Below are 25,041 nucleotides of genomic sequence, written 5' to 3'. Positions count from 1 at the left end.
CAAGATAGAAGTGAAAGGTAAGCCAGAGCTGACTGAGATTCAAGGGCGGCTCTGTGGGCCCGGGACCTGTGCAGTCTCACGGGGCCTCATGCTTGATTTAATGCTCTGCTGTCACCATCTTAAAATTTGTAATAATTTTTGAACAAGAGACCTACATTTTCATTTTGCACCAGGTGGGCCCTGCAAATTAGGTAGCTGGTCCTGCTGAGATGCAAACTAGTGGAGACCATAGGCTATCTGAGGAGCAAACAGAAGCGCACGGCCTGACCAGGAGACTTACTGGTAAGCCGGGAGGTCCTGGGTCCCCTCTGTCACCCTGCAATAGTATCAGGACACTGCATTAGAAGAGCAACACCATTTCCCTAAAACACACAACATAAAAATAAACACACACACACGGGACTTATTTGGACTGTCTGTGCAGTTTGTTCAGTTTTTCAGTGTTGAAAAGACAGCTGTGGAAGGGCTCTATGGAGGTGTTTTTCTGTCTCCATTCTTAAGCCCTGAATTCTACTTCTACCCAGCTGAGACCAGGGAAAGATTGCTGGAGTCGTGAGGACATGGAATCAAGGTGAGATTTCATCTTTCAGTTTAAAATGTTCTAAAGAAAAAAACAAAGCTCTAAATTCTCGATCCAGTGGTCCCATTTCATCAGTTTAACTGTCTGTCACCTGATTGGCAGACCTTTCCTCCCTTAATTAACACCTTGTTATCACCCAGGAGCAAAGGTAAAGGGCATTCGTGTGGAAACCCTCTCTGCCACTGTGCACATCTACCGCTTTGTGACTCGACTCTGCCCCGAGACTCTACTCACTTTAAAGGATCAAGGGGTGTATATTCTCTGAATACAGACTCTTCCTTTTTTTTCCAAAATGTAAAATATACCATACACAGGTCAGCCTCCACAATTTAACATCTTAAGCTTTTTTAAGTGTACGGTTCTGTGGCATTAAATACATTCATCATGTTGTGTCACCATGCTGTGCTTCCATTGTCCAAGCTTCTTCATTTCCTCATGGAAACCCTGTATCCGTTAAATACCAGCCCTCCATCCCCGCTTCCCCAGCCCCTGGCAAGCACCATCTACTTTCTGTCTCTATGAATTTGACTACTCTCGGGACCTCGTCTAAGTGGAATCACACATTTCCTGTCCTTTTGTGACCAGCTTATTACACTCAGCACAATGACCTCAGGGTTCAACCATGTTGTAGCATGCTTTAGAATTCCCTGACTTTTTAAGGCTGAATAATATTGTGTTGTATGTGTGTATGTACTACACTCTGTTCACCCATTCATCAGTAGGTAGACACTTGGGTTGCTTCCACCTTTTGGCTATTGTGAATAGGCTGCTATGAATATGGGTGTACAAGTATCTGTTTGAGTCCCTGCCTTCATTTTTGGGAGAACATATCTAGAAGTAGAATAGCTGGGTCACAGGGTAATTCCACATTTAAGTTTTTGAGCAATCACCCTACCATTTTCCACAGCAGCTACACCATTTTACATTCCCACCAGCAATGCACAAGGGTCCCGACTCTTCCACGTAATTACTAACACATTATTTTGTTTTTCTTTTTTTAGTAACAATCATCCAAATGGGTATGAAGTGGATATAGGCTCTTAAAACCACTGTTTCTCCAAGGTTATTGATCTGCATGCCACTTCCATTAGGGATCCTCTGTCTCTCTTTAAGATGAGGAATTCTCTATATTCATCTCCCTTTCTGTCTCGCTTGTTCTTTCATGCACAATTACCAAAAAATACTCACCATAACTAATATTGTACTGTACATTATACTCTACAATACATGGCAGCATAAACTATTATAACAGACCATCAGCACTGAGAGGAAGGCAGGGTAGATATTAATTTCCTTTCACAACTAAGGAAAATGAGGGGCTTCCCTGGTGGCGCAGTGGTTGAGAGTCCGCCTGCCGATGCAGGGGACACGGGTTTGTGCCCCGGTCCGGGAAGATCCCACAAGGCACGGAGCGGCTGGGCCCGTGAGCCATGGCCGCTGAGCCTGCGCGTCTGGAGTCTGTGCTCCGCAACGGGAGAGGCCACACCAGTGAGAGGCCCGCGTACCGCAAAAAAAAAATAAAATAAAATTTTTAAAAAATAAGGAAAATGAGGCTCAGAGAGGTTGAGGGGATTGCTTAAAGTCACAGTAGTAGGTAAGGGTCAGTTCACTCCTTCCAATACATCATACTGGTTCCTAGAATGACCCTGTTTTTGATGCTAAGTTTATGAATGTATCATTTAAGCTATAAATAGAAGCATAGTGCTTGCTGTCTAACAAGTAAGAATAGGCACAGAGGCTATAAACACATATTGTAAGCTCACTTAAGGGATCACCGCTCAGGTGTGGCCACTCCAGGTGGCACAGAACTTGGAATCTGATAGAAGCAATCTAGGACTGCTTTTATCTAATTATTGTAGAATATCTTTCCTTAAGAGAAATGACCATGTCTTGACTCCTCTTGAGTCTATCGTATCTAGTGATCTCCTTCTGCTCATCCACGGCTACTCAGATTAGAGAGATGCGGTGGTCATTCAAGAGTTTATTTCTGAATATTTGTACATCATTCTCTGTGAAAAACACAAAAGCATTTCATTTGCTAAGGATAGTGCTATCAGGTTTCTACAATTTTCAAGTTCAATAGTGGTGACTTCTATCATCATGAATGGTAAGTATTAATATCACAATATTTTAACTACAAAGTAATTAATGATTCTCAGCTGGAAGTGATTTTTTTCCCCCAGGAGACATTTGGTAATGTCTGGAGATATTGTTTGGGTGTGTGTGGGGAGTCAGGGGGGTGTTACTGGCATCTAATGGGTAGACGCCAGGGAAAATGTTCAACCTCCTACCATACACAGGTCAGCCTCCACGACAAATGATTAACTGGTAAATATGTAATGTATTTATATAGGTTATATATAATACTCATACATTTATAGCTGTTTACTAATTATTCAGCAGGAAAATTGCACTCTTCTTCACAATATAATGCACATAATACTTGTATTATACTTATAAGTAAACAATTTTGCACTTGTCAGTTAATAATTTATGCCCTAGAGATAGCAAAAAAATTATTTTATCCATTTAAGTATTTGTATTCAAAACAGAGCCTAGTTATCCGCTGTAAGATTAACTTTTAAAAAAACATAACACGTTCCTTTTAGAAGGTTTTTATACATAGCTGCAAGTTTGTTTACTTAGAGTAATTTTTTAAAGTGAATGAAATACCTCAGTGTACTTTCTCCCCAAAGTTTTCCTACTTAATATCTTAATATCCTACTTAATATCTTAATACATCTTAACTTGGTTACCATATGAAAATTCTACCATCTTCATGTATCAAGCTCCTGTGAAGGACATGCAGATTTCAAAGCTAATCCCTCTTAGGAGAGTCCCTGACTTTGCTTCCAGTGGGAGATACTAAACAGTTTTGTGGTAAATTACACCAACGCTTTCCCTGAGAAATCAGATTTGCCTACACAAGCAACTGTTGCTTCGCACAGTCCCAATACGTGTGAGTTTCAGTTCCACATATAAGTTACATCACACCAGTCCTCCCACCAACTGGTTCAAATTTCAGTTACCACTGCGTATTAATTAACTGAGTCACTGCATAAAGCACAAACATCACTGCTGACTCATTGGTCCACAGATCACTACACAAGTAACATGTGAATCATGATCACCAACTGATCATATCACTCCTTTCAAAGTCTATCAGCGACTGGTCACTAACATCTGTTAGTTCACACACAGACAACGAAGTGTGTAGCTGTGTTGCCCCTTGTCTCCCAGTGATAAACCCAAAGGACATTTCATAAAAACAAATCATTGAAAGAGAGGGTTGCCAAGAAAGATGAAAATGAAGTGAGGAAATGAAAACTGCTAATAGTGCAGGTGAAATTCAAATAGAACGTAAGTGGAATTAGGGAAGGAATAGATATTGTGGGAATGTTGTCACTGCTCTCATTCAAGCCAGAGGGACTTAGGAAGGCAAACTTATCAACATAAAAGAAGGAAGTGGTGTGACCAAAAGGATGAAGATGTGCCAGAGGGAGTGACACAGGCAGAAGAACTTCACGTTAAAGAAACTCTCAGAGATATTTCACCACACTGGAAGCTGGTCCAAGCTTAGAGAAGAGTATGACATTCACCAAAGCATAGAAAACACATTCACTTCATGTCTTAAGTTATGGGACCAGATGACAGCAAGCACAGTTCAAACTGCCTTGATAAGTTTTTACAAAGAAAGAAAACCCTTTAATTTTCAATGTTCCTAATGCTTTAGATTACAACGTACTAAATAAATATTAGCTTAAAATTTTTTCTCTATATATTTATGATGTTTTAACAAAATATCTTAAAGGTCATGGAACGATAGTAATTTTCCCGTTGGATGTAAAGGCTGCTTTGTGCGCCTTCAGATTGCATGCCATTCTTAACATCTCACACTGTGTGCAAAGTGAGCTCTGCCCATATAAGAAACAGGTCAAGGGAAAGAAAATTGCTTTGCAAAGAGATCATTATGACAAACTTCAGTACTGTGGTCAGTACTACATGCTGTGTTCAAGCTAAAATCGAGAACCCTCCTCTCCTGAATGTTCATGGATGCTCAGAATGAGGCATGAACCAATTTGAAGATCTTAAGAGATGTGCATTCACCAGACTGCACCCCTGAGCCTTCAAGGGGGCTGAGTCTGAAAATAAAGAGTGGTTGAGAAGCTTAACAATGGGAGTTGGTTGTTACTTGGTACCACAAGAAAAAATGTGAATATGGAAAAATTCTTTTTTGAGTTTTGTGTTCAGATCGATCATTTCTACTACGACCTGAAACAAAAGGAAAACTCACAGAAGAAAGCAAGATGATTGTGGTGGTGATGAGAAAACCTTTTAGAAGGAATCTCAGGAAATGATATTTAATTAAAGAAATGGAAAGGCTGAAAAACAGTCACAGAAAATCAGCTTTGAAAGGGTAAATTATCTCTAGTCTTTATTTAAGTGAGAAAAAAGGAAAAGAGAGAGAAAGGAGATACAAGTGGTAGAGGAAAAGGGCAGTTCTTGCTGAAGTTATGTTTAAATAAAAGTCCAAATTTTTGAAGGAAAAATAAAAAACTAAGAGCTGTAAAGTTAAGTGTTGGATATTGTCATCTGTTTCTGGACCTCCATTCCAAATCTCTTCCATTTATCTTTTTGCATTACAGGAGCTAGAAAGCTAAAAACTACATTTCCCAGACTGCTTTGCAGCTGGGTGTGAAGTAGGTTCCACCTGGGAGATGTACTTATGAGATTTGGGAGGCAGAATTGAGGAAGACATCCTCTTCGGGTACTGCTGATGCTGCCAAGCAAGAAGTTAGAAACTTGAGTGTTTGCTGGTGTCTCGACATTCAGAAGTGCGGCCAGTGGCTGAGGTGCAAGAGAAGCTTCTGACTTCTGAATCTCAGCTAAGTGTGAGCCCTTGAAATCAGCAGTCCCATAGTGACCCTGGAGTTTCAATCCTCCAACCATAATAATCAGTGCCAAATTCCTGGTATTAAATTCCTCTTGGGCTTCCCTGGTGGCGCAGTGGTTGGGAGTCCACCTGCCGATACAGGGGACACGGGTTCGTGCCCCAGTCCGGGAAGATCCCACATGCCGCAGAGCGGCTGGGTCCGGGAGCCACGGCCGCTGAGCCTGCGCGTCCAGAGCCTGTGCTCCGCAACGGGAGAGGCCACAACAGTGAGAGGACCCCGTACCACAAAAAAAAAAAAAATTCCTCTCGTCTTGAAATACCTAGAGGGGTTTATGTATCTGCAGTGAACCCTGAATGATAAACAACCTAAGCTTTGCTAAGTGGCCTCCCTTCCCCTATCATCCATTCTCTGTATGGCAGCCAGGAGCATCGTGATAGAACGTCAGTCAGATCATATTTCTTCCTTCCTTAAAACCATCCAGTGCATTCCCATGGCATGGAAAAGAAAACCCAGCTTCCTTCCATAGTCTACAAGGCCCCGTGTCTTCTAAGTCCTGCCCAACTCTCTGTCCTCATCCTCCAGCCACCCGCATTTGTTCACCAGGCTCCCAGTACACTTGTAATAACTCTGTTTCTCGAACACATCCAGCCTGCTCCCACTGGAGGGCCTTTTCACTTAAGATTCCCACTAGGCTGAACTGTGGCTGTCTTACTGGGGAGCCTTGTGGGCCAGGAGCTCCTCTTTCTCCTGGAAAGCCTGGAGCACCTCTTGAGCCGTTGTAGCCATCTACACCAGATTTGCCTCTGGATCCAGGAGGCCCTGGGTGCCCCTACAAGAAACAAAATGATAGGTGAAGCATTTTTGCAAGAATACCATCACAAAAAGGTTCTGCGATATGGGTCCCCAAATTATGGCAATTGTGACTCACATGTCGATCAGTTTTGTGAAACCTCCTTCCCCACCCACAAGAACTATGTAGCATAGTAAAAATAAATAAATCTATTTTCATACACCCCAATTTAAATTAATTTAGTCTGGAGTATTTTCAGAGATCAGGGAGGAAATCTTCCTTGAAATCCTTAGAAAGACTCTAATGAATTATAAACCCTGCCAAATACCTTCTCCTTCTTTCCTCTGGTTTTCGTATCAGCAATGAGAGGTTTAAGCCCACTCCCACCATTAGGACTCGCCAGCAAATAAAAACTTTTGTAATGAGTATAAATTTATTTCCAGAACATTGTACTTGACCTGACAAGTATACGAGCTCATATCTTGGAATGCTTTTCTCCAATCTTTTTGAAAACCTTGTTCTTCAAGAAAAATGTTTTGGTCTCAGAGTTATTACACAAAATTGAAATGCAAGCACCCTTCCATTTACTAAAATAAGAAAATAAAGAAGAGTTTGCCATATATATTATATATAATATATAACATATAAATATATTTTATATATATACAAACGTGATTTTAAGCGCTTTGATGAGTGTCTCTCCCTTCTTTAAAAAAAATGGAGAAAATTTAAGGATACTTACAGGTATCCCATCCAAACCTGGGAATCCAGGAACACCGGTTGGACCCTAAAATCCCAGAAAATAAAATGAAGATATAAAAGCTACTAAATTATTAGATTAACAGGTTAATTTACTTAAAAACATTAATAATTAATAACTTGTTAAAAAAACCTTATCAGTCATTGTCATCTATTTTTACATTAAGGAGCTCAAATGCCAACATTTTGGAAATCAACCATTTGTGCTTTTCTTTTTGTACCTAGGAAGCCAACATGGCGATATTAGTTCAAAGAATACATTCAATACTCTATAACTGGAAATTCAACTTCTCAGACTCTATTTATCCTAGAGAAACAAACTCTTAAATGTAAACACAGGTAATTTACAGGACTGTTTTTGCACACTTGCATTACACGAACTTGGACTAGGATCTCAAATTCTCATCAACAGGGAATAAACTATAGTTTTATCCATATTATGGCATATCATAGAGTAAAGGAGTAAATTCAATCTACATGAATTGATAGGAAATGATCTCCAAGCCATATGGTTGAGTAAAAAAAAAGGCTCTGCATGATACATATAGCATCAGTTAGGTTGTTTTAAAAAGCCATAAAGAAAACCACTCCTTACTGGGTAAACTCATGTATTTAAGTGCCTAGAAAAGGTAAAGAAAGGCATGCTCCTCTGGAAAGGGGTTAGGAATGAGGACTGAATATCCAAGAGGAGTTTAGATTTGATTTTTCTAAGGTTCAGATAGGTACTACTCGTGATTATTAAAAAATCTGGCATAGCAATTCTGGTGAGGGTTTAATATGAATCTTTCACTTAAGAAGAGGCTTACCTTATCACCCTTGTCACCTGCTGCTCCAGGAAGGCCACTGTCACCTCTCATCCCTTTCTCTCCTGGAATTCCAATGGGTCCTGGTGGCCCCAGGGGTCCAATAGGACCCTGTGGCCCTGGTGGTCCTGGTTGACCCTGAGAAGCAAGATTAAAAAGGCAGGGGGATGGATGACTCTTAAGTAATGTTTTCTAACAAAAAAATATGGTGACTTGGGTTTACAGAAGACTGGAAAATTAAAGATGGAGCAAACTCTAATAATAGAAGCACAAACGATCAATTAATTATAAAAAAAGAAAATGTTGCCTTTTTCAATCTGAATCAAAGCTGTACGATAAATGTGAATTACTGCATGTACACACACATCTATAAACTGATTATAGTTCTCTTACTATTTTCATTCTGTCACTGAAATTCATAAATCTTGAGCTGTTTAGTGCAGTAAGGAATTTTTAAAAATCAAGGTCTCACTAACCTTACGTAAGTGACACAAGGTAAGAGTGCGGAAAAAGTGCCAGATATTTTATTTACTTCAAATGGCTCATAATTTGTCTGCCCTTTTAGGGGGAAACATTTCTTTTTTAGCTGCTTTTATCTAATTTCTTATCCATAATTTGGAATCAGGCTCTCCATGTCACAGTATTTTTACGCAATCCAACTTTCTTTCCATGAATGAAAACATCACCTTTTATTTTAGGCAAAGAAGTTTCAGGAACTCAGTTCTCCCCCTAAACCCACATTGGGAACATCTCTGAGACAAAGATGAGGAACTCCTTGCTCCCTTTAAGCCTGTTCTCCGTTGCATTTAGATGCACTGTTGCAGTGAATGAATGTTCAGTTACGACAGGGAGTCTCACAGCTCTTTCTAGGAGTAGGAAGGTTGGTATGTCTCAGCATCAGTTTCTCTAACTTCCGGATGATCGTATCTAGCTGCCTCTTTGACATCTCCTTGAATACGATGGTACCCTCAGCTTAAAAAAATCCAAAATGGAACTTTTGATTTTACCCCCAAATTTGATTCTCTATCTACCCAGAATCCAGCCCCAGAATCCTGGGACTCATCCTGGATATTCCTCTTTCTACCACACCTACATTTAACCCATGATCGATTCCTAGCATTTCACTCCCGAAGTGGGTCTGAAACTCACCCACCCCACTGTCTGCCTTGCTGTGACCCTACAGGTCAGCATCAGTGAGACCGGTGTTCCAGGCTCCCAGATGGCTTTCCAGCTTCCTCTAACCTTCCTCCCTGCCTCTCTTCAAGTGACATTAAAACAGAAATCAGAGGGACTTCCCTGGTGGCACAGTGGTTAAGAGTCTGCCTGCCAATGCAGGGGACACGGGGGGTTCGTGCCCCGGTCTGGGAAGATCCCACATGCCGCGGAGCAACTGGGCCCGTGAGCCACAACTACTGAGCCCGCACGCCTGGAGCTGGTGCTCTACAACAGGAGAGGCCACCGCAACTAGAAGCCCACGCACAGCAACGCGACTAGAGAAGGCCCGCGTGCGGCGGCTAAGACCCAATGCAGCCATAAATAAATAAATTTATTAAAAAAACAAAAAAAACAAATCAGATCATGGCATGGCCCTGCTTTTTAAACTTTCCTTGTCTTCCCACTACATGTAGAATAAACCTCGTGCTCCTCCCTTCCAGGCCTTACAGGGTGTGGCCCCAGATTCCCTTGCACCCCATGCTGTGCCCGCCCCACACTCACTAAGTCCCAGCCACGCTGCTCTTTTTGTCTTCGGGCCTCGGTGCGAGCATTCTCTCTAGATCTGCACATAACGTGGATCTCTCCTAAACTGCCACCAGTGAAGTAGGATCTCCAATTCAACCTCACCCCCATGAGTCTCCCTCAGGGTATCCTGTCCACTTCCTTCTTAGCATCTTAGCATTTCACATTTTTTAAATTATGTATTTGCCCATTAGTTTGTTGTCTGCTCTCTGACTAGACACTAGCATCATAAGGGCAGGGATATCTGCTCACCAGTTAAGTCTTCCATCTACCATCTACCGTGGCCTTTGGCTCAGGAATGAATGAATGAATGAGGGATAGACATGGCAGTGACTATGCTCACAGGCTTAGTGGTCCAGCCTGACCACCCATCTGCTCCAGACACACTCTACGAGGGCCCTGTATGATCGGGAAAGTGATTTTTGAATGCTGCAAAAAGCTATTCTATCAAATGTAATCTTTATGACATACAGATTGATTTTACACATTCAAGCTTGTTTACTTTTTATGAAATAATCAACTCATGGGAACAAGGAGGCTCTTCAAATGAATTTAAGAATCTAAAACCAGGGTTTCTAAATGATACTTCTAGCCTCAGCATTCAATCTCTGTCTATAATTTGATGTGAGCAGAAAGTATCTTAGATTCATATGTTTTTTTAAATAACTCGCTTTTGCATTCTTAAGATAATACTCTTAGATTAGGTAAAGAGAAGCTTCATAATGAGACGTTTATAACAAGGCTTTCGCCGATGCAGGGTGATCTGGTCACATGACACCATGCCCTGTGGTGGCTAATGCGTCCAGCTGTGTTGTCTAACGTGTCAAAATCCATGCTTTATTTCACTACAGTTTGAAAACACTCTGTATTCATCTGAAGTCAGGCTGTCACCTGCAATTATTTTATGCTTTTTAAAAATTTTTCCAAAGATTTAAGAAAAAATCATTTAATATCCCCTTTCCCGACCCAAACAACACAGATAACTGCATTCAAAGAGCAAGTAAGTCTTGATATGTGGAGAGAAAAGCTGAGTGGATTTCAGGAGATATCTGCTTAGAACTTTTAAACCTCTGGGCAATTTCAACCTTAGTGCTCAACTCTAACCGTGCACGGGACTCTGTATAAGAATGTAGGGCTATCCTTCGGGTGTATGGGGCCCAGAGAAAACTATGTTTTGGAGAGTCCCACCTACATAAAAATTTGAGTCACCTGAAATCAGTGTATCAGTGTCATTCTGGTGACCCAATCTCAGGAATTCCATGAACGAATAACAAAACCCCACAAGCGGGCAAGGGAGGCTGTCCTATTAGGCGGCCACCCTCTGGATACCAGGGCCCGGCCATGGGGCCCCAGCCCAGCCCAAGAGCATGAACCCCAGGGCTCCTCATGCGGTCAACTCCCACTGGATAAAGGGTCAGAGAGCATCCTGTCGAAACTACTTTTAAGCCCAAGATGGCGCCGCTGCTGCCTGGGTGCCACTTCAGCCAATTTATGTAACTTCTGTGCCCCTGTAAACGCTCCTTATAAACAGAAATGGAATCCATCCAGGCAGCTAATTGCCAGACGCCAAGCCAACTTTGGGCTCTATGCGTACTTCCTTGTTCCTTATTCATTTCTATTTTTCTCTTCCTCGTTCCTTATTCTTTATCCTATAAAGGTTTCTCGATTTCTCCCCATTTTGCAGTTCTCCAGATCCTCGGGAACAGAGGCTGCCCACTTCATGAGGCGTTAAATAAAATTTGTTTGTATCACCTAAACTGTCTTGAGTTTTAACAACCTTAAAGGGAAGAAACAGATGCTGGGACCCATCGGTCCTGGTCCCCAGTGCGGCCCTGCCTGAGGCGGGGCCTGGGGTCAGGAGCCCTGCTTGTCCTGGTCTAAGGACAATAATGCAAGAATATTCACCACATCATCTTTGGTAATATCAAGAAAAACTGGAAATCCCATAAAAATCCCAAATGAAACTGATTGAATAAATTATGGTATCTTCATACAATGAAATACCGCACAGGCTGTCTTAGTCTGGGTGCCCCAGAAGCAAATTAGGACACAGCATCAATGCAAATGGTTTAATTGAGAATAAAGGAGACACGGTAAGAAGGAAACGGGATGAAGGAGCAGGGATGTGACACAGAGAAGGAAAGGCAGCCCATAAGGCTGTGCTATCAAGCCAGTTACCACCGTGGGTTACTGGAGTTTAACCCAGAGCGGAAACTCTGGGTGTCAAGGTAGAATACATACCTCAGAGTTATCCAGCCCGGGGTAAGGGAGTTAGGGTGTTTACCTCACTGGTGGAGGGCCACTGATGGTGGGTGGGAAGTATCTGCTCCTGGGGCTTTGAGAAAGCCCACAGACAGAGATGAAGAGACTGGCAGATGGAGACCCCCCCTTAACTCCCCCGCAAAACAGGAGCACTGAAGTAACAGGCCTCAGGGAAATGCACAGGGCCCAGACACTGAAGGATGAAGTAGGTCTCTCTGGATGGATATAGGACAGCCTTGTGGTGCTCATGAAGAAGAAACAGAGCGACTGAGCTCCAGGCTCTGCAGTCAGCGCCTGTGTGTGAAGCCCAGGCCCACACTTACTAGCTGTGGGACCTTGGGCACGTTTCTTAACTCCTCTGTTCCTCAGCTTCTTTATCTGTCAGTGGCTTGTGGACATAAAAAGAACAATGCATGTAAGGTGTGTAGCATAGTGCCTGCACAGTAATGCTAGCTATTGTTATCATACATGATTGTTATTATAAATAGTTGATTGTTAAGTGGGAAAAAAAAAGCCGTGCATCATATGATCCCACCGGTAGAGAAACAAATGGACATACATTTTCTTAACATATATGTTTGTAAATGAACATTTCTAGACGGATATACAAGAAATGGCACATTACCACATCTCAAGAGTGAGAAATGCAAACCAGGGCAATGATAAAGTCTGTTTTGTGAGCATCTTACCAACAGCAAATGTGACTTTTATAATAAAGATTAATTACGATTTCTTTCATCATTAAGTCATTGACCTTACTAACATTACTGACAAACTTTACCATCTGCCTAAATTTTATAAATCAAAATCATACTTTGTTTGTACTTTCCCTTCTCTTCATGCTTTTTCATCATCATTATAATAGCTACTATTTCTTGAGTATCCATAAAAATACTAAAAGCTCAGCATTTTCAAGGAAGCTTAAATGTATAAATATGTGTTACAGAAAAGACAACAATAATATATAAAGTCAATTCTATGGGCACAAACCATCTGGGGGCACTTTGAGGGCATATTACTTTTCTCTAGGTATTATACAATTTTTAAACTACAATCTAGAAGTAAGAATAAATAATGAATTCAGCTGACCTTTTCTACCGGTTTTAATCTTACTTGGTTTAGATTAATTACCATAAGTGAAAAGCTCCCATTTTTCCTAAATTAAAGGCTCAGGAAATAACTGCTTTTTCATTAAGTTTGGAAATTATCTTTGTGTCTTACATATAATTCACAGAGACTCCTAAATTATCTTTTGTGAATGCTGTACTTCACAATAACGTATTATTTAAAAACAACAAAATGCATGTTTGAACATAAAGGGTAACAGAGAGGACAGCCAATTCACTGGCTATAATTCTCTTTAATGTATTTCATTTTAGACACGTGATGCCGGATCCAGGGAGCTAATGGAACTTTGGGGAGAAAACAAAAAGGAGTGGAAATATTCAGCACTGGGGCAAGAATGATAAAACTCCATTCAACATAGAAATGTGTCCTGGTTTGAGAAAGTGCCATCTAAAACACTCACGAACAGAAGTACAACGAGGGATGGGAATTTGCATTATTAAATTCTTCCTCCCCCCCTTCCCCCTCCTCCCCCAGCCCTGATGGGTCACACTGACATCCCTGCCATTTCTCAACAAGCTCTGTTCTTTCACAGACTTCGGTGTCTTGTCCCTGAAGTGTCCCTCCCATGCCCTCCATGTCATCTCTCAATCCCCGACTGCCCCCCCGCCGAAAGACTCCAGTGATCTCCTGCCCTGGCCCCAAACCCTTCAGAATTAAATGCCTCTCCAAGCCACCTCTATAATAACACTTCTCACTGGCTCCTGTGATCACCTCTTTGTCTGTAAGTTCCCAGACCTACATCCACCGGACCGTGAGCTCCTGGAAGACAGAGTCTAGGTGCCCAAGGCCACGATGTTAAGACAGGCAGAGAACAACAAATACTTAATAAAATAATGTTAATAAAATCTTAATAAAATAATTAATCTTAAAAATAATTAAAAATAGAATTAATAAACAATAATTAATAAAATAATTTAAATCTTAATAAATTAATAAATACTTAATAAAAAAATAAAATAATGTCAGATCCACCCACCCAACCCAAAGGAAGACTGTAAAGGAGGAAAAGGATCTGCTTTCTCCTGTCTCTAAACTGACATCCCTAGAAGTCTGGCTGAGAATAGCTATGCAGATCTGAGATGATTCCACGCTGGGGCGAGCAGAGCAAGTGGCCTTGAACACAGTAATGTCTGGTGTCTATTGTTGTTGAGATATGACACAGGTGGCCTCCATCTTCTTTTCAACCATGCTAAATGGCAAACACAACCCCTACCTTGAAAAGTGAAAAAACTAACAGAAAGCACTAAATGCCTACTTTTATACAGGGCAGACTGTGGTTTGTTTTCTATGCAGTGCTGTTTTTTCCTCTTAATAGGTATTTTATTACAGGATAAATGTAAAAAATACTCTAAACCTTGTAAAACAGTATTAAATCTGTCAGAAACCTGTTCACAGAAACTTCCCAAACACCAATCTTTGAAATAGTCATTGTTAGTTCACCCAATTTGAGTAAATAATTTATCCACAGTGATGGAGAGAACAATTCCACTTTCGTTATTTCATGTAAAACAAGGAGTCAGTAAAAGAAAAAAAGACGATGTTTAAAAGTAAATAGTTGAGCTTACTAATTTATCAGACTACACCAGAATTAACTTCGGGATGAAGGGGCATACATAAATAGCAAGCCCAGAAAAGACATTTCTATAACTACAGAATCATTAAATAATCACAGGAATTTTGCATCTTTAAAATAAAAAATTTTAAAGAAATAGTCCACTCCTACCCATGCACCCTCCACCCACGATAGGCAATGGACCACTGCACTGAAGTCACTGTAGCAAAAAGAAAAAATGCCCAGGGGAATGGCTGGCTTCCAGATGCGGGATCTCTGAATTTCTTTTTTTTTTTTTTACATGGAATTGCCTCTGTGGTTTCCGACTTTCTGTGAGAGACAATGAAGTCAGAAAACGGATTCACTAAATCCAGAAATGCCAATCGGCTTGACACCTGAGGAAGCTCTGGCATGCCATGGGAAGCCACCAGGCCATCGTCTTCTACCCAAAGGCCAGGCTGACACCGTGTCATCAGACCTGTTATACGCGCCTCCCCACTGTGGCTACAGGTGCACTGGGCTCTCGGGCCAGCTGTACATATAAAGGATGGAGGCAATCGGAGTGGACATGGAATCCTACACCTGGCTCTCTGAAGCCAGAACATTCCTTTAGGATTCTGTCTTGTTAATCGTCTGTGTCAGGCACGTTTCTGGAGCTGGGCTAAGATCAAACTATTTTTATTTCACAACACTTGGTAGATGAGACCAACAGATAAGAGGATATGTACATTTTTAAAATGCAAATCTCCACAACAGTCTTTTGGGCTGCCACGGATCTGCTTGCCTCCAGGGCCCAAACCCTATGGGGAATGACAAAAATCTAAGAAATCCTTTGTCATTTTAGCAGTATGAGGATTGAGAGAAATAGCTACAGATATACAATGACAAATGCATGTACAAACACACTTTTTGTGCTACTTCTTGCTCTTTTTTAACCAGAGAATCAGTGCAAGGAAGTATAAATGAATGAATGAATGGATGAACAAACAAATGAGTAAGAAAGATGCTTTTATTATACTAGTTACACATAAATTTCCAAATTAACCTTGGTCAATAAGATCATGACATTGATCATCAAAAGTGTCGCAGGAAGGGGAAGGTATTTCTTTATTAAGCTTGGTTATGCGCCTCCCAGTGTCCATACCCTTCCTCACTTAAACCAACCAGCAACACTGAGATTTTTATCCCTGTAGAAATGAGGAAAGCCTAGGGGGGTCTAGCTTACTCAAACTGAGGTGCCTAGTGAGCTTGGGTTCATACCTGGATCAGTCAGTTTCTCTCCAAACCTCACCTCCTTCCATGGCGTCATCCTGGCACCATGGAGGGTCCCTGCACTAAACCACACTCACGCTCTGCCTACCATGACATTTCAACTGCTTCCAGCCTTATCTTATTTGTAAACATTTTAAACACTTTATCTTGATGTATTTTATTTTCTCTTATGAAGTTTTTTTTGGGGGGGAAACAATAGTATTCATCAAATGAGTTACCTCCATTTTTGTGGTTCTCAAATCTAACTTTCTAGTCCCATCCTCTCTGTTTTCTAGAAACTTCCTTGAATCTTCTTCCCTGTAAATTTACACTCATCATATCAGAGGTGAGCTCATCCCAGACTAGTTTCCCTGCCTTTTTTTTCCCTGACTCAGCAGATGGCAACTTGGTTCCTTCCATCATTTAAACTTCCCACGCAGCTGTCAGCTTTGGTGATCCCCCTTTCCCTCCTTATCCATTCCGTCCCAAGACCAAGCCTATCACATCTTTCTTTGAATTAAGTCTCAGGTGTCTGTCTTTCTTTCATCCCACCGTGGAGACCCTGGGTCGTGGTCTGGTCATCTCAGGTGGGGGACACAAGCACCAGCCTCCCCAGCTTCTCTAACTCCAGTCTCCTCCCCATTTCCACATGTAACTGTCAACTGACCTTCAGTCTTCCCTTTGCTGTGTTATTGCTTCCATCAACACCTGCAATGAGCACGGTCTACCTTCCTCCACCCCAGCCAACCCTAGTCCCTGTGTGTCCACACCTACACCCTCTGCTCCAATTACACTTGCGCCTTCTGTTTGCCTGAGGCAATAGCAGCCTTTGTCCATCTGTAGCTCAAATTCAACCTTCCTCCAACCAAAACTATGATGACAGCAATGATGAAAATGATGATGACGATGTTAGCGTACCCTTCACTGAGCACTTACTCCATTCTGGGCACTGACACAGCACTGTGCATTCTTCTCATGGAATCCTTACATCCTTAAAGCAAAAAGTCATCCTGTATCTACTTTTTCATTCTGAAATGAGGAAGTTGAGCCTCAGAGAGATGAAGCAAGTGACCCAAGGCCACTTGGCTACCACCTGGGCAAGCAGAGTCATACATGCTTCCCTTTTCACCCTAGTCCTTATTAATCTCACTCTGGTACAAACTTTCATGTCCACCCTCAAACAATTAACATAATACCTAAATAGGCTCAGCATCTCTTTTCCATTATTGTTTTGGGCATTTAACTTTCATATCTGCTTGGGGTGATGTCGTCCAGTAAGATTTTTGAGGCCAGGAATCCGTGTAAATTTTTATTACCACCTCAGCACCTTGGCTACTGCCTTACACAGTATAAATTCTAAACATATACTCATGGCCTTTTATTATTAAAATCAACAAAGAAGCCTTCGGCAGCACCCCTCTGCCTTTTTAACACTTGACTGAAATTCAACCGTTCAGCCCCTAGGTGGCGCTATGACATCACTTAAACCCTCAAACGGGAATCAATGCGCAGCTAAAGAGCTGGTGCCTCCAGGGTCCTCTTGTATCACAGATGTAAGGACTGCTGGAGATCTAGAAGGATCATAAAATAAATAACAAAAAGGTTTTACTCAAAGAGTAGACAATCCAAGGAGACCGGACTGCAATGGCAGAGTATTTTCTTGTACCTTAAGTTCACCTCACTCAATGAGGGCATAAATTTGTCAGTTTAGCCTGTAGTAACGCTGACTCAGGATCTTCAGCTGTGTGTGTTTTTTTTTAATGGATGTAAAATGAATACTATTTTTTTTCATAAACACAAGCAGGACAATAAGGTGGTCTTCCAAACCAGTCAGGTAAAACTCACTTATTAATGTCTTTTTATTTAATTAATAAGCTATATTTTCTGTATCTTTTTTTTCTTCCAGGTTCTTTTTTTTTTTTTTGGCCATGCCACACGGCTTGTAGGATTTTAATTCCCTGACCAGGGACTGAACCGGCCCTCAGAAGTGAAAGCGTGGAGCCCTAACCACTGGATCACCAGGAAATTCCCTATGCTGTACATCTTAAACTTATACAGTGGTGTATCAATTATATCTCAGTAAAACAGTGGGAATTCCTCAGTCCCAGGTTCGATCCCTGGTCGGGGAACTAAGATCCTGCAAGCCGCACGGTGCAGCAAACAAACAAACAAAAAAGATAAAAAAGACGTACAGCATAATGAATCACAGTAAGTGGAGTGAACATCCATCATCTCCTATGACATAGATACAAAATGTAAGAAAAAGATCAGCTGTTTTCTTAAGAGGCAGCTTGGTGCAGTGGGAAAAAAAAACACTGCACTGAGAACTAGAAGACACGGCTTTGCCACCGATCAATAAATAAGGTCCCCCACCTACTGTATAGCACAGGGAACTATATTCAATATCTTGCAATAGTCTAAAATGGAAGATAATCTTAAAAAGAACGTGTGTGTGGGGTGTGTGTGTGTGTGTGTATAAAACTGAATCACTTTGCTGTACACCTGAAACATTGTAAATCAACCATATTTCAATAAAAAAAAAATAAGGCCACCCCTTGAGCCAGGTCATGGAAGAGTGGTTTTCCCATTTTTAGAAACAGCGTTTACCATCAGCCCAGCATCGCCCACCTGCTGTGGGAACGGAACAGGCAGCGCTGAGAGCCCCTGGTCAGCACCTGAGAAGCTTGAACCCAGGCGTCTCTCCCTCCCTCTTCCTTGCTCTGCTCTCCCGGTGTCCCTGCCCCTGGCCCTGGCCATGTTTTCCCCTGCCTGTGTCTCCCGTGCTGGCTCCCCTTCCTCTGGGGGCAGGCGGGCTGGGTGGGATTGCCCCTGCAACTCCACTGGGCCGCCCTTCCCTCTTCTCGCTTTCTCTATGGGGTCAATGACATCCAACTCTGAGCACCCCCTCTATTTCCCTCGCTCACCCGGACGCCCTTCAGGAGCCCCGGCCACACGTCCACATGCAAAGCTGGACTCAGGACCATCCCCCAAAACGTGCTCCTCGGCCACAGGCCGCCACCCACACAGCTGCTCTCACGGCCCTGGGCGTCCTGGGCGCCTCTAACCCTAACCCCCCGACAACCCCGCATGGCGCCTCCTTCTCCTGACCAGTCTGCCTCCCAAACATTCCGACACCCATCCTCTCCCCCACCCCGCCCACGCTCACGCTCACGTCCACGCCCACACCCTTGCTAAGGCACCGTGACCTCCACCGGGGCAGCGACAGCAGCCTCCTGACGTCCTTCCTAAGGTTGCTCCCACCCCGCACCACCATCACTGTATTCTCCAAAGAGCTTCCAGAACGATCTTCTTATAACGCAAATTCAACCTGTTTCCACTCTTCCCAAAATCTTTCGAATCCTCTGCTTATTCTTCAGGATAAACTGTATCTCTGCTTTTTCAACTGCATCCCTTACCTCTTGCTCCCTCACCTGCAGGATCAAACTTTTCCGGTCACCTTTTGGTCCACCAAACATACCACCCCATCTCCTTCTCAATTCAGGGCCTCAGTAGGGGCTGTTCTCTCTGCCCAAACACTTGCAGTGGTTTGGAGGGTGGCCACAAAAAGATATGTGCACGCCCTAACCCCAGAACCCGTGCATATCACCTTAGGTGGCAAACGATGTGGTAAAGTTAAGGATTTTGAGACGAGGATTTTGTCCTGCGTTATCTAGGTATAAATGCCATTATATGTATCCTTATAAGACGTGGAGGGACATGGAGGAAGATTTGAAACACACACACAGAGGAGAAGCTGATGTGAAGACGGAAGCAGAGATGAGAGTGATGCAGCCACAAGCCAAGGAACTCCAGCAGCACCAGAGGCTGGAAGAGGCAGGGAATGGGGGTCTCCCCTATTGCCTATGGAGAGCGTATGGCAATGGTGACACCCTGCTGGTGGACTTCTGGCCTCTAGAACTTGTGAGAAAATAAATTTCTGTTGTCTAAAGCCACCAGATAGATATGTGGTCATTATTACAGCAGCCCTAGGAATGAATACACCGTGCTTCCACCAGGCCACTGCTAGTTGACCGCCAGTTCCACCAGGTCCAAGCTTCCCCGGCACTGCCTACCACACGCACAGGCTCCAGTGCAAAATCAAGGTAGGGCACCAAATATCCACCTGGGGAGGGCACCAGGATCTTCGTCTGTCCTCTTCCCTGATGCATCCCGAGCACCTAGACCACCCCACGCCTGGCACTCATCAGGCACCCAGAAATAACGGCTGGGAGGTGAATCTGTCTCTCCTGCTGGAACCCGAGCTCCAGGCCACAGGGACTGTCCTCTTTATCCCCGAGGCCTCACAGCCTCGTCAGATGCCTGGCACACGGTGAATGCTCAACGGCTGTTTGCTGAATGAATGAATGTTTATTTGCTGAGTGAACTGCAAGTTCATATATGTATGACAGAGGAGTGGCAAAAGAGCACCTTGGAGACATATGTTTCCCTGGGGAGTTCTTGGCAACTTATTGAAAATGGTATTTGAAAGGAGAAGTACACTTTTCTTTCCTAAAAACTCTGTAATTCAGCATTTCAACTAGTTTAGTCGGAGGCTACCTTTGCACTAGAGAGGTATTCTCAGAATTACAAACACCACTCCCTGTGTTCCTGCGTGGAATACGCCCTGCTTTGAGATGCACCTTATTTCTCACCAACAACAAAGGCTGACTCCACTTTGGTAATGACCTTGATCCTCTCAAGTTCAGCCTAGCCCCACATTTGCTGAGCTCTGCGCCCGCCTGGCCACGGTCCACACTGGGTCGCAGAGCTCAGCAATCATCGTTGCTATGGGATTGAACTCCACACGGGAGACCAAGGGTTCAGGCTGCAAATCACTGCCCGTTTAATGAGGTGACTGACTGGGGCAGAGATGCCAAAATCTACCTTCAGACATCCTCTGCAACCAGGATTCCTCAGTGAGGTTTTGTACACTTGACCTGGCAAGTTATTTAATGAAAGTAGCAGGCAGATATGAGCTTGCTTTCTCTCCTTTTTCAAGCACAAACGCTGGATCTAAAGAGACAGATTGTCAAGCACGCTGAAAGCCATGTTAATTAGTTGGAGTTATTCCTCTGCATAGATATCAGCTATTAGTGACAGCTAATAGGCCAAATAATATAAAGTGATAGGCATATATCCCCCCTCTACCCACCCAGGTCTCCCATACCCTGTTCAGAAATACTTCCTCATGCACTGACATAAAAGATTCATTCTTTCAACTTCTGCAAGTTTTCCATTCTTCAAAATTTAAGCTTCATATTCATGACAAGGAGAACACTTTAACAAGCTAAACCAGTTACAAGCTGGCACGTGGCGGGTTGAATTCTACCAGGAAATTTGTTTAATTGTTAGGCACTATGTTTGTTTGTTTGTTTAATTCTGAATTCTGATGCCTTTACATGACAAGCACCCTGCTCTGCTCCTCATATAGTCCCCAAGGCTGAGGCCCCTTCCCAGGGCCCCTCACTCAGGTCACCTGCTGTCCCCTGAAGGCCGCTGAGTGTGTCAGCATCTATCAGAGAATTCTCCAGTATAGACACAATGAGCTAGGGAGTTGGCGCTTGGAGGAGAAAGAAGCAGCAAGAAAAAGAAGAAATCAAAACCAAAACACGAAGGGGTGGTGACAGACCAAATCTGCCAACTTCTCCGCTGTCACTGGAACTTGCTTCTATCAAAATGTAATATAATTGACTTAACGCAAACTTTGGGACATGAAAATAATTGCTCTGAACCATTTATCAGGCTACAGTTAGACAGTGTACCAGAACGCAGCTGTGTGAGTGATAAAGAGGTTGAATTCTAGAACTTTGTGTGCAAAAAATTTAATGATATGAAAAATGTTATCAACAGTTAAAACTACCCAAGGAAATTCCATTTTTATAATGGAATGCAAGCTCTTAGGAGTGTGAGGGACAAGTGAATGAAATTGCAGGAAAGATACTTGTATATACTTTAGTGATTTAAAAGTCCCAAAGGAAAGACTGGTTTGCTGATGTGATTTTGGTTTTCAAACCAAAAAAAACTAAGACAGGCCTTGAGTTTTAAGCCATTTGACCTTCTTGTGTATAAAGCTACCAAACTGTAAAGTTCTATTGACTTAACAGTTACTAGACGCCCTTGAATGGAAAACAATACAAATATACTTTATTCTGGAAAAAAGTATAGAAGGTGTCTTTATTATCAAACTAGTTACTAAAGCAGAACTTACAAAAGGTCCCATCCTAGTCTATGAAGACATGTAATTTTCCCTACAAGAAGACCTCCATCAAAGAAACAGAGATTCTTCCCTTGAAACAGATAAAGAATAATTTAAAATCCTGCCCAAGTCCACCTCATTCATATCCTTAAAGAGGGACCATAATGATGCTTGGGTAAACGTTAGGCAGAGTCACAAAGTATTTTGGAAGCCATTAAATCGCTGTCACATGTGAAAAGTCGTGCCGCACATCACAGAACCACAGGGTGTTAGGGCTGGGAGGGACAGGACCAGCCCTCCAGCACAAACCCTTATTTCCCAGGTGAGGGCTCTGAAAACCAAAAAGACCAAAGGGGTGATCCCCAGTGTCCCACACTGAGAATGCAGGATGCTACTGAACCTTTAAAAGATCTGAGTACAGCAACGGTCATGCTCCTTTCTGTGGCTCGAAGTGCTTATTTCTGGCCCTACCTGAAATTCCAAGAAAATCTGAACTCTGTGAGATGGTCACTTACTACCAGGTTTACATGTTGTGTGTGGGAAAAAAAGACACGGGAGGGAAAGACTTACCACTAATTCCGTTCCCGTTTCCCTTGGACTTGGTGGGTGTCCCCACATACATGCTGCATGTGGCCACCAGCTCAGGCTCCCAAATCCTGTCCAGGCTGAACTCTGAATTTTAAGTTATTGATTTATGTGTATTTATTAACTACCTGTTAGGTGCCATCTGCTGTGATCACCTCAAAGAAATACCAAAAAAGGACCCCCATCTCTCAAAGAGGAGAAACAAACATAGGCAACTTCTATTTCTAGAGCATCCATGATGGGCCGGGAGCCAGCATAAACATTTCGCACATGTCCACACAGCCCCCTTTAAGGAGCACGGGCTGACAATCTAATCAAGAGGGTCAGACATAGCCACACTCGAACCCAAGCAGAGGTCAGGGTATGAGAAGCATCATGGAAGGGAAGCAGGTTCACACAGGGGGACCCATCCACACCAGCTGGGACAGGCAGGAGGCCTTATGGGGGCAGCGTCTCTTCTGAGCTCCTTTGAGGAGGGCTCAAGATGGAGGCCGAGTGGAAGTGGGAAGGCTTTCCAGAAAAGGGTAGAGGTGGTGTGTCAAAAAATTAATAAATATTGAGTGATTGCTTCCTCGTAGTGAATCCATGGATGATTTATGTTGTGCCTTCTAGTTTTCCAGTATTATCTAAATGGTCTATAATAAGCATACATGAATATTACAATAAAAACTACTATAATTATTCTTCTAAAAAAATAAAAAGGTAGAGGAGTGGGAATATTTAGATTATGTTCAAGGGAGAGTGAGTGGCCCAGCTGATGCAGCAGGAGATGGTCCAACGGGAGGTCACAGTGATTACTGATGAGAACACATGTTGAGGCTGGGCTGTGAGCCTCCAGCGGTACAGCGGGTGAGATGAGGGAGCCCCCCCTTGGCACCTGCCCTTTGATGCATCCCAACTCCCCCTCAAACCCCAGCTTCCATCTCCAGTTGAAACCCTCACCCAGCCTGGCACCCAACCCTCGCTGCAGACACAGCAGTTTTGATTTGGGGCTGAACAAACCACTCACTCAGCCATTCGACCACACGAGAGGAATCATTTCCTTCTTAGGAAGGCCTGGCTGTTCCACTCACGGGCTATGCCGCCTCGGGCAGAGCCTCAACCCTCGGAATTCGGTACGTTCCTGTCTTTATAGTGCACCTTGAGCTGTCACGGCGGCTCGAGAGATGATGTGCGAGTCGGCTGGTCGCCTCCAAACCACCTGCCGGGTATGCACAAGCCACGTTCCCAAATTCTTAGCTGGAAAACATCACCAGCGACCTGTGCTGTCACAAAGGACCCGTCTGTGCCGGGAAGGGCAGAGGTTGGCGGTGCTCCGCACACAGCTCTCCCTGACCACCCAGAAGCAGGGACGCAGACAGCGGGGCGGGGCGCAGCCCACCCCCGTGAGCCCTCCTGACCCACGGCGCTGAAGACTGTGTGAAGGGAGAGACAGAGCATCCTCTACACGTGCAAATGCTTACGATGGTTTTAGGGCCCAAGGACACAGAAGACAAAGCGCCAGGCAGGTAAATAGGAGAAAACTGGGCAGAGGAAACTGGGGCTTGGGCAGATTCAAGCCACCACGAGGGCTCCCAAAAGTTAGGGCTAAAACTGGTGTTTGAACCTGAGTGTAATCCTCTTCTCATTGATCACGGGGCAAACTCGGGGGCTGAGACCAAATACCAGGAGGTGGTTCCTGCCTCTTCCACATACTAGCAAGTGATTTAAAATTCTTGTAAATCCAGATTCCTTGTACTGACCAATGGAAATATTGGTAATAATCCTACTGGCCTCAGAGAGTTGCTGTAGGATTAAAGCAGGGTTTCTCAACCTCGGCACTACTGGCGTTTGAGGATGGCTAGTTCTTTCAGTTCTTTCATGTGGGGCCGTCCTGTGCATTGTAGATATTGAAGAGCATCCATGGCTGTGACTCACTAGAACCAGTAGCACCCCCTCCATCCAGCTGTGACAGCAAAAAAAAAAAAATGTCTCGACATCATTAAATCAGAGGACCACACCTAGCCGGCTTCATCAAAACAACTTCATGAAAACAACTGTCCCTCTTTGTTTTGTGGTGTCCCCATCCCATTCCTGCCACGGAGCTGATCACTACATTTTTCTTGGGCCTCAAGCTCAAAGGGTCTTAAAATCTTGGCACGTTTATAGGGACAACCTCACACAAACGCCAGGCTTTTTTCCTGAGTATTGTGTCCATTGACATGAAAAAAGCTAAAGCACTTCTGCTCTTTTTTAGGGTCCTAACTTTGTTTCCTGGAAATGCAGTTTTTAAATTGTATCATGAAAGTGGCTGGGAAAAGCTCGAGATAAATTCTGATCACCAAAATTTTATTGAAGAAGAAACAAATCCATTTAAGTAGAAAGCGATCTGCCATAACTTCAGCTCAGCAAGGTAGCTGCTTACAGCAAGAACACAACGAAGGACCTGCACATGTGTCACACAACTCGTGTGACGATAAAGCAATGCTGTGGGAGAAAAAATGGTCCTTTCTCTCAGAAAGGT

The 25,041-nt window shown here is 43.2% G+C and overlaps 1 protein-coding gene across 2 annotated transcripts in view; it reads right to left on the bottom strand.

Annotated features, from left to right (window-relative positions):
* Positions 1-25,041, bottom strand: part of COL4A4 (collagen type IV alpha 4 chain) — a 138,423-nt gene that overhangs the window by 85,468 nt on the left and 27,914 nt on the right. Inside the window, exons 5-8 of one of the 2 annotated variants that reach the window (XM_024740605.1) lie at positions 7,831-7,965; positions 7,008-7,052; positions 6,135-6,304; positions 281-335 (exon numbers count right to left, since the gene is read on the bottom strand). In XM_024740605.1, the coding sequence (XP_024596373.1) occupies positions 281-335; positions 6,135-6,304; positions 7,008-7,052; positions 7,831-7,965 (405 nt within the window). Of the gene's footprint in view, positions 1-280; positions 336-6,134; positions 6,305-7,007; positions 7,053-7,830; positions 7,966-25,041 lie in introns of those variants that run through there. The other variant, XM_024740604.1, reaches the window with a different exon arrangement.

This window comes from Neophocaena asiaeorientalis, unplaced genomic scaffold, assembly GCF_003031525.2.
Source record: "Neophocaena asiaeorientalis asiaeorientalis breed wild unplaced genomic scaffold, Neophocaena_asiaeorientalis_V1.1 scaffold388, whole genome shotgun sequence".
In the NCBI taxonomy this organism is placed as follows: Eukaryota; Metazoa; Chordata; class Mammalia; order Artiodactyla; family Phocoenidae; genus Neophocaena; species Neophocaena asiaeorientalis.
The sequence above is the reverse complement of the archived record's forward strand: the minus strand, read 5'-3'. Positions and strand labels throughout refer to the sequence as shown.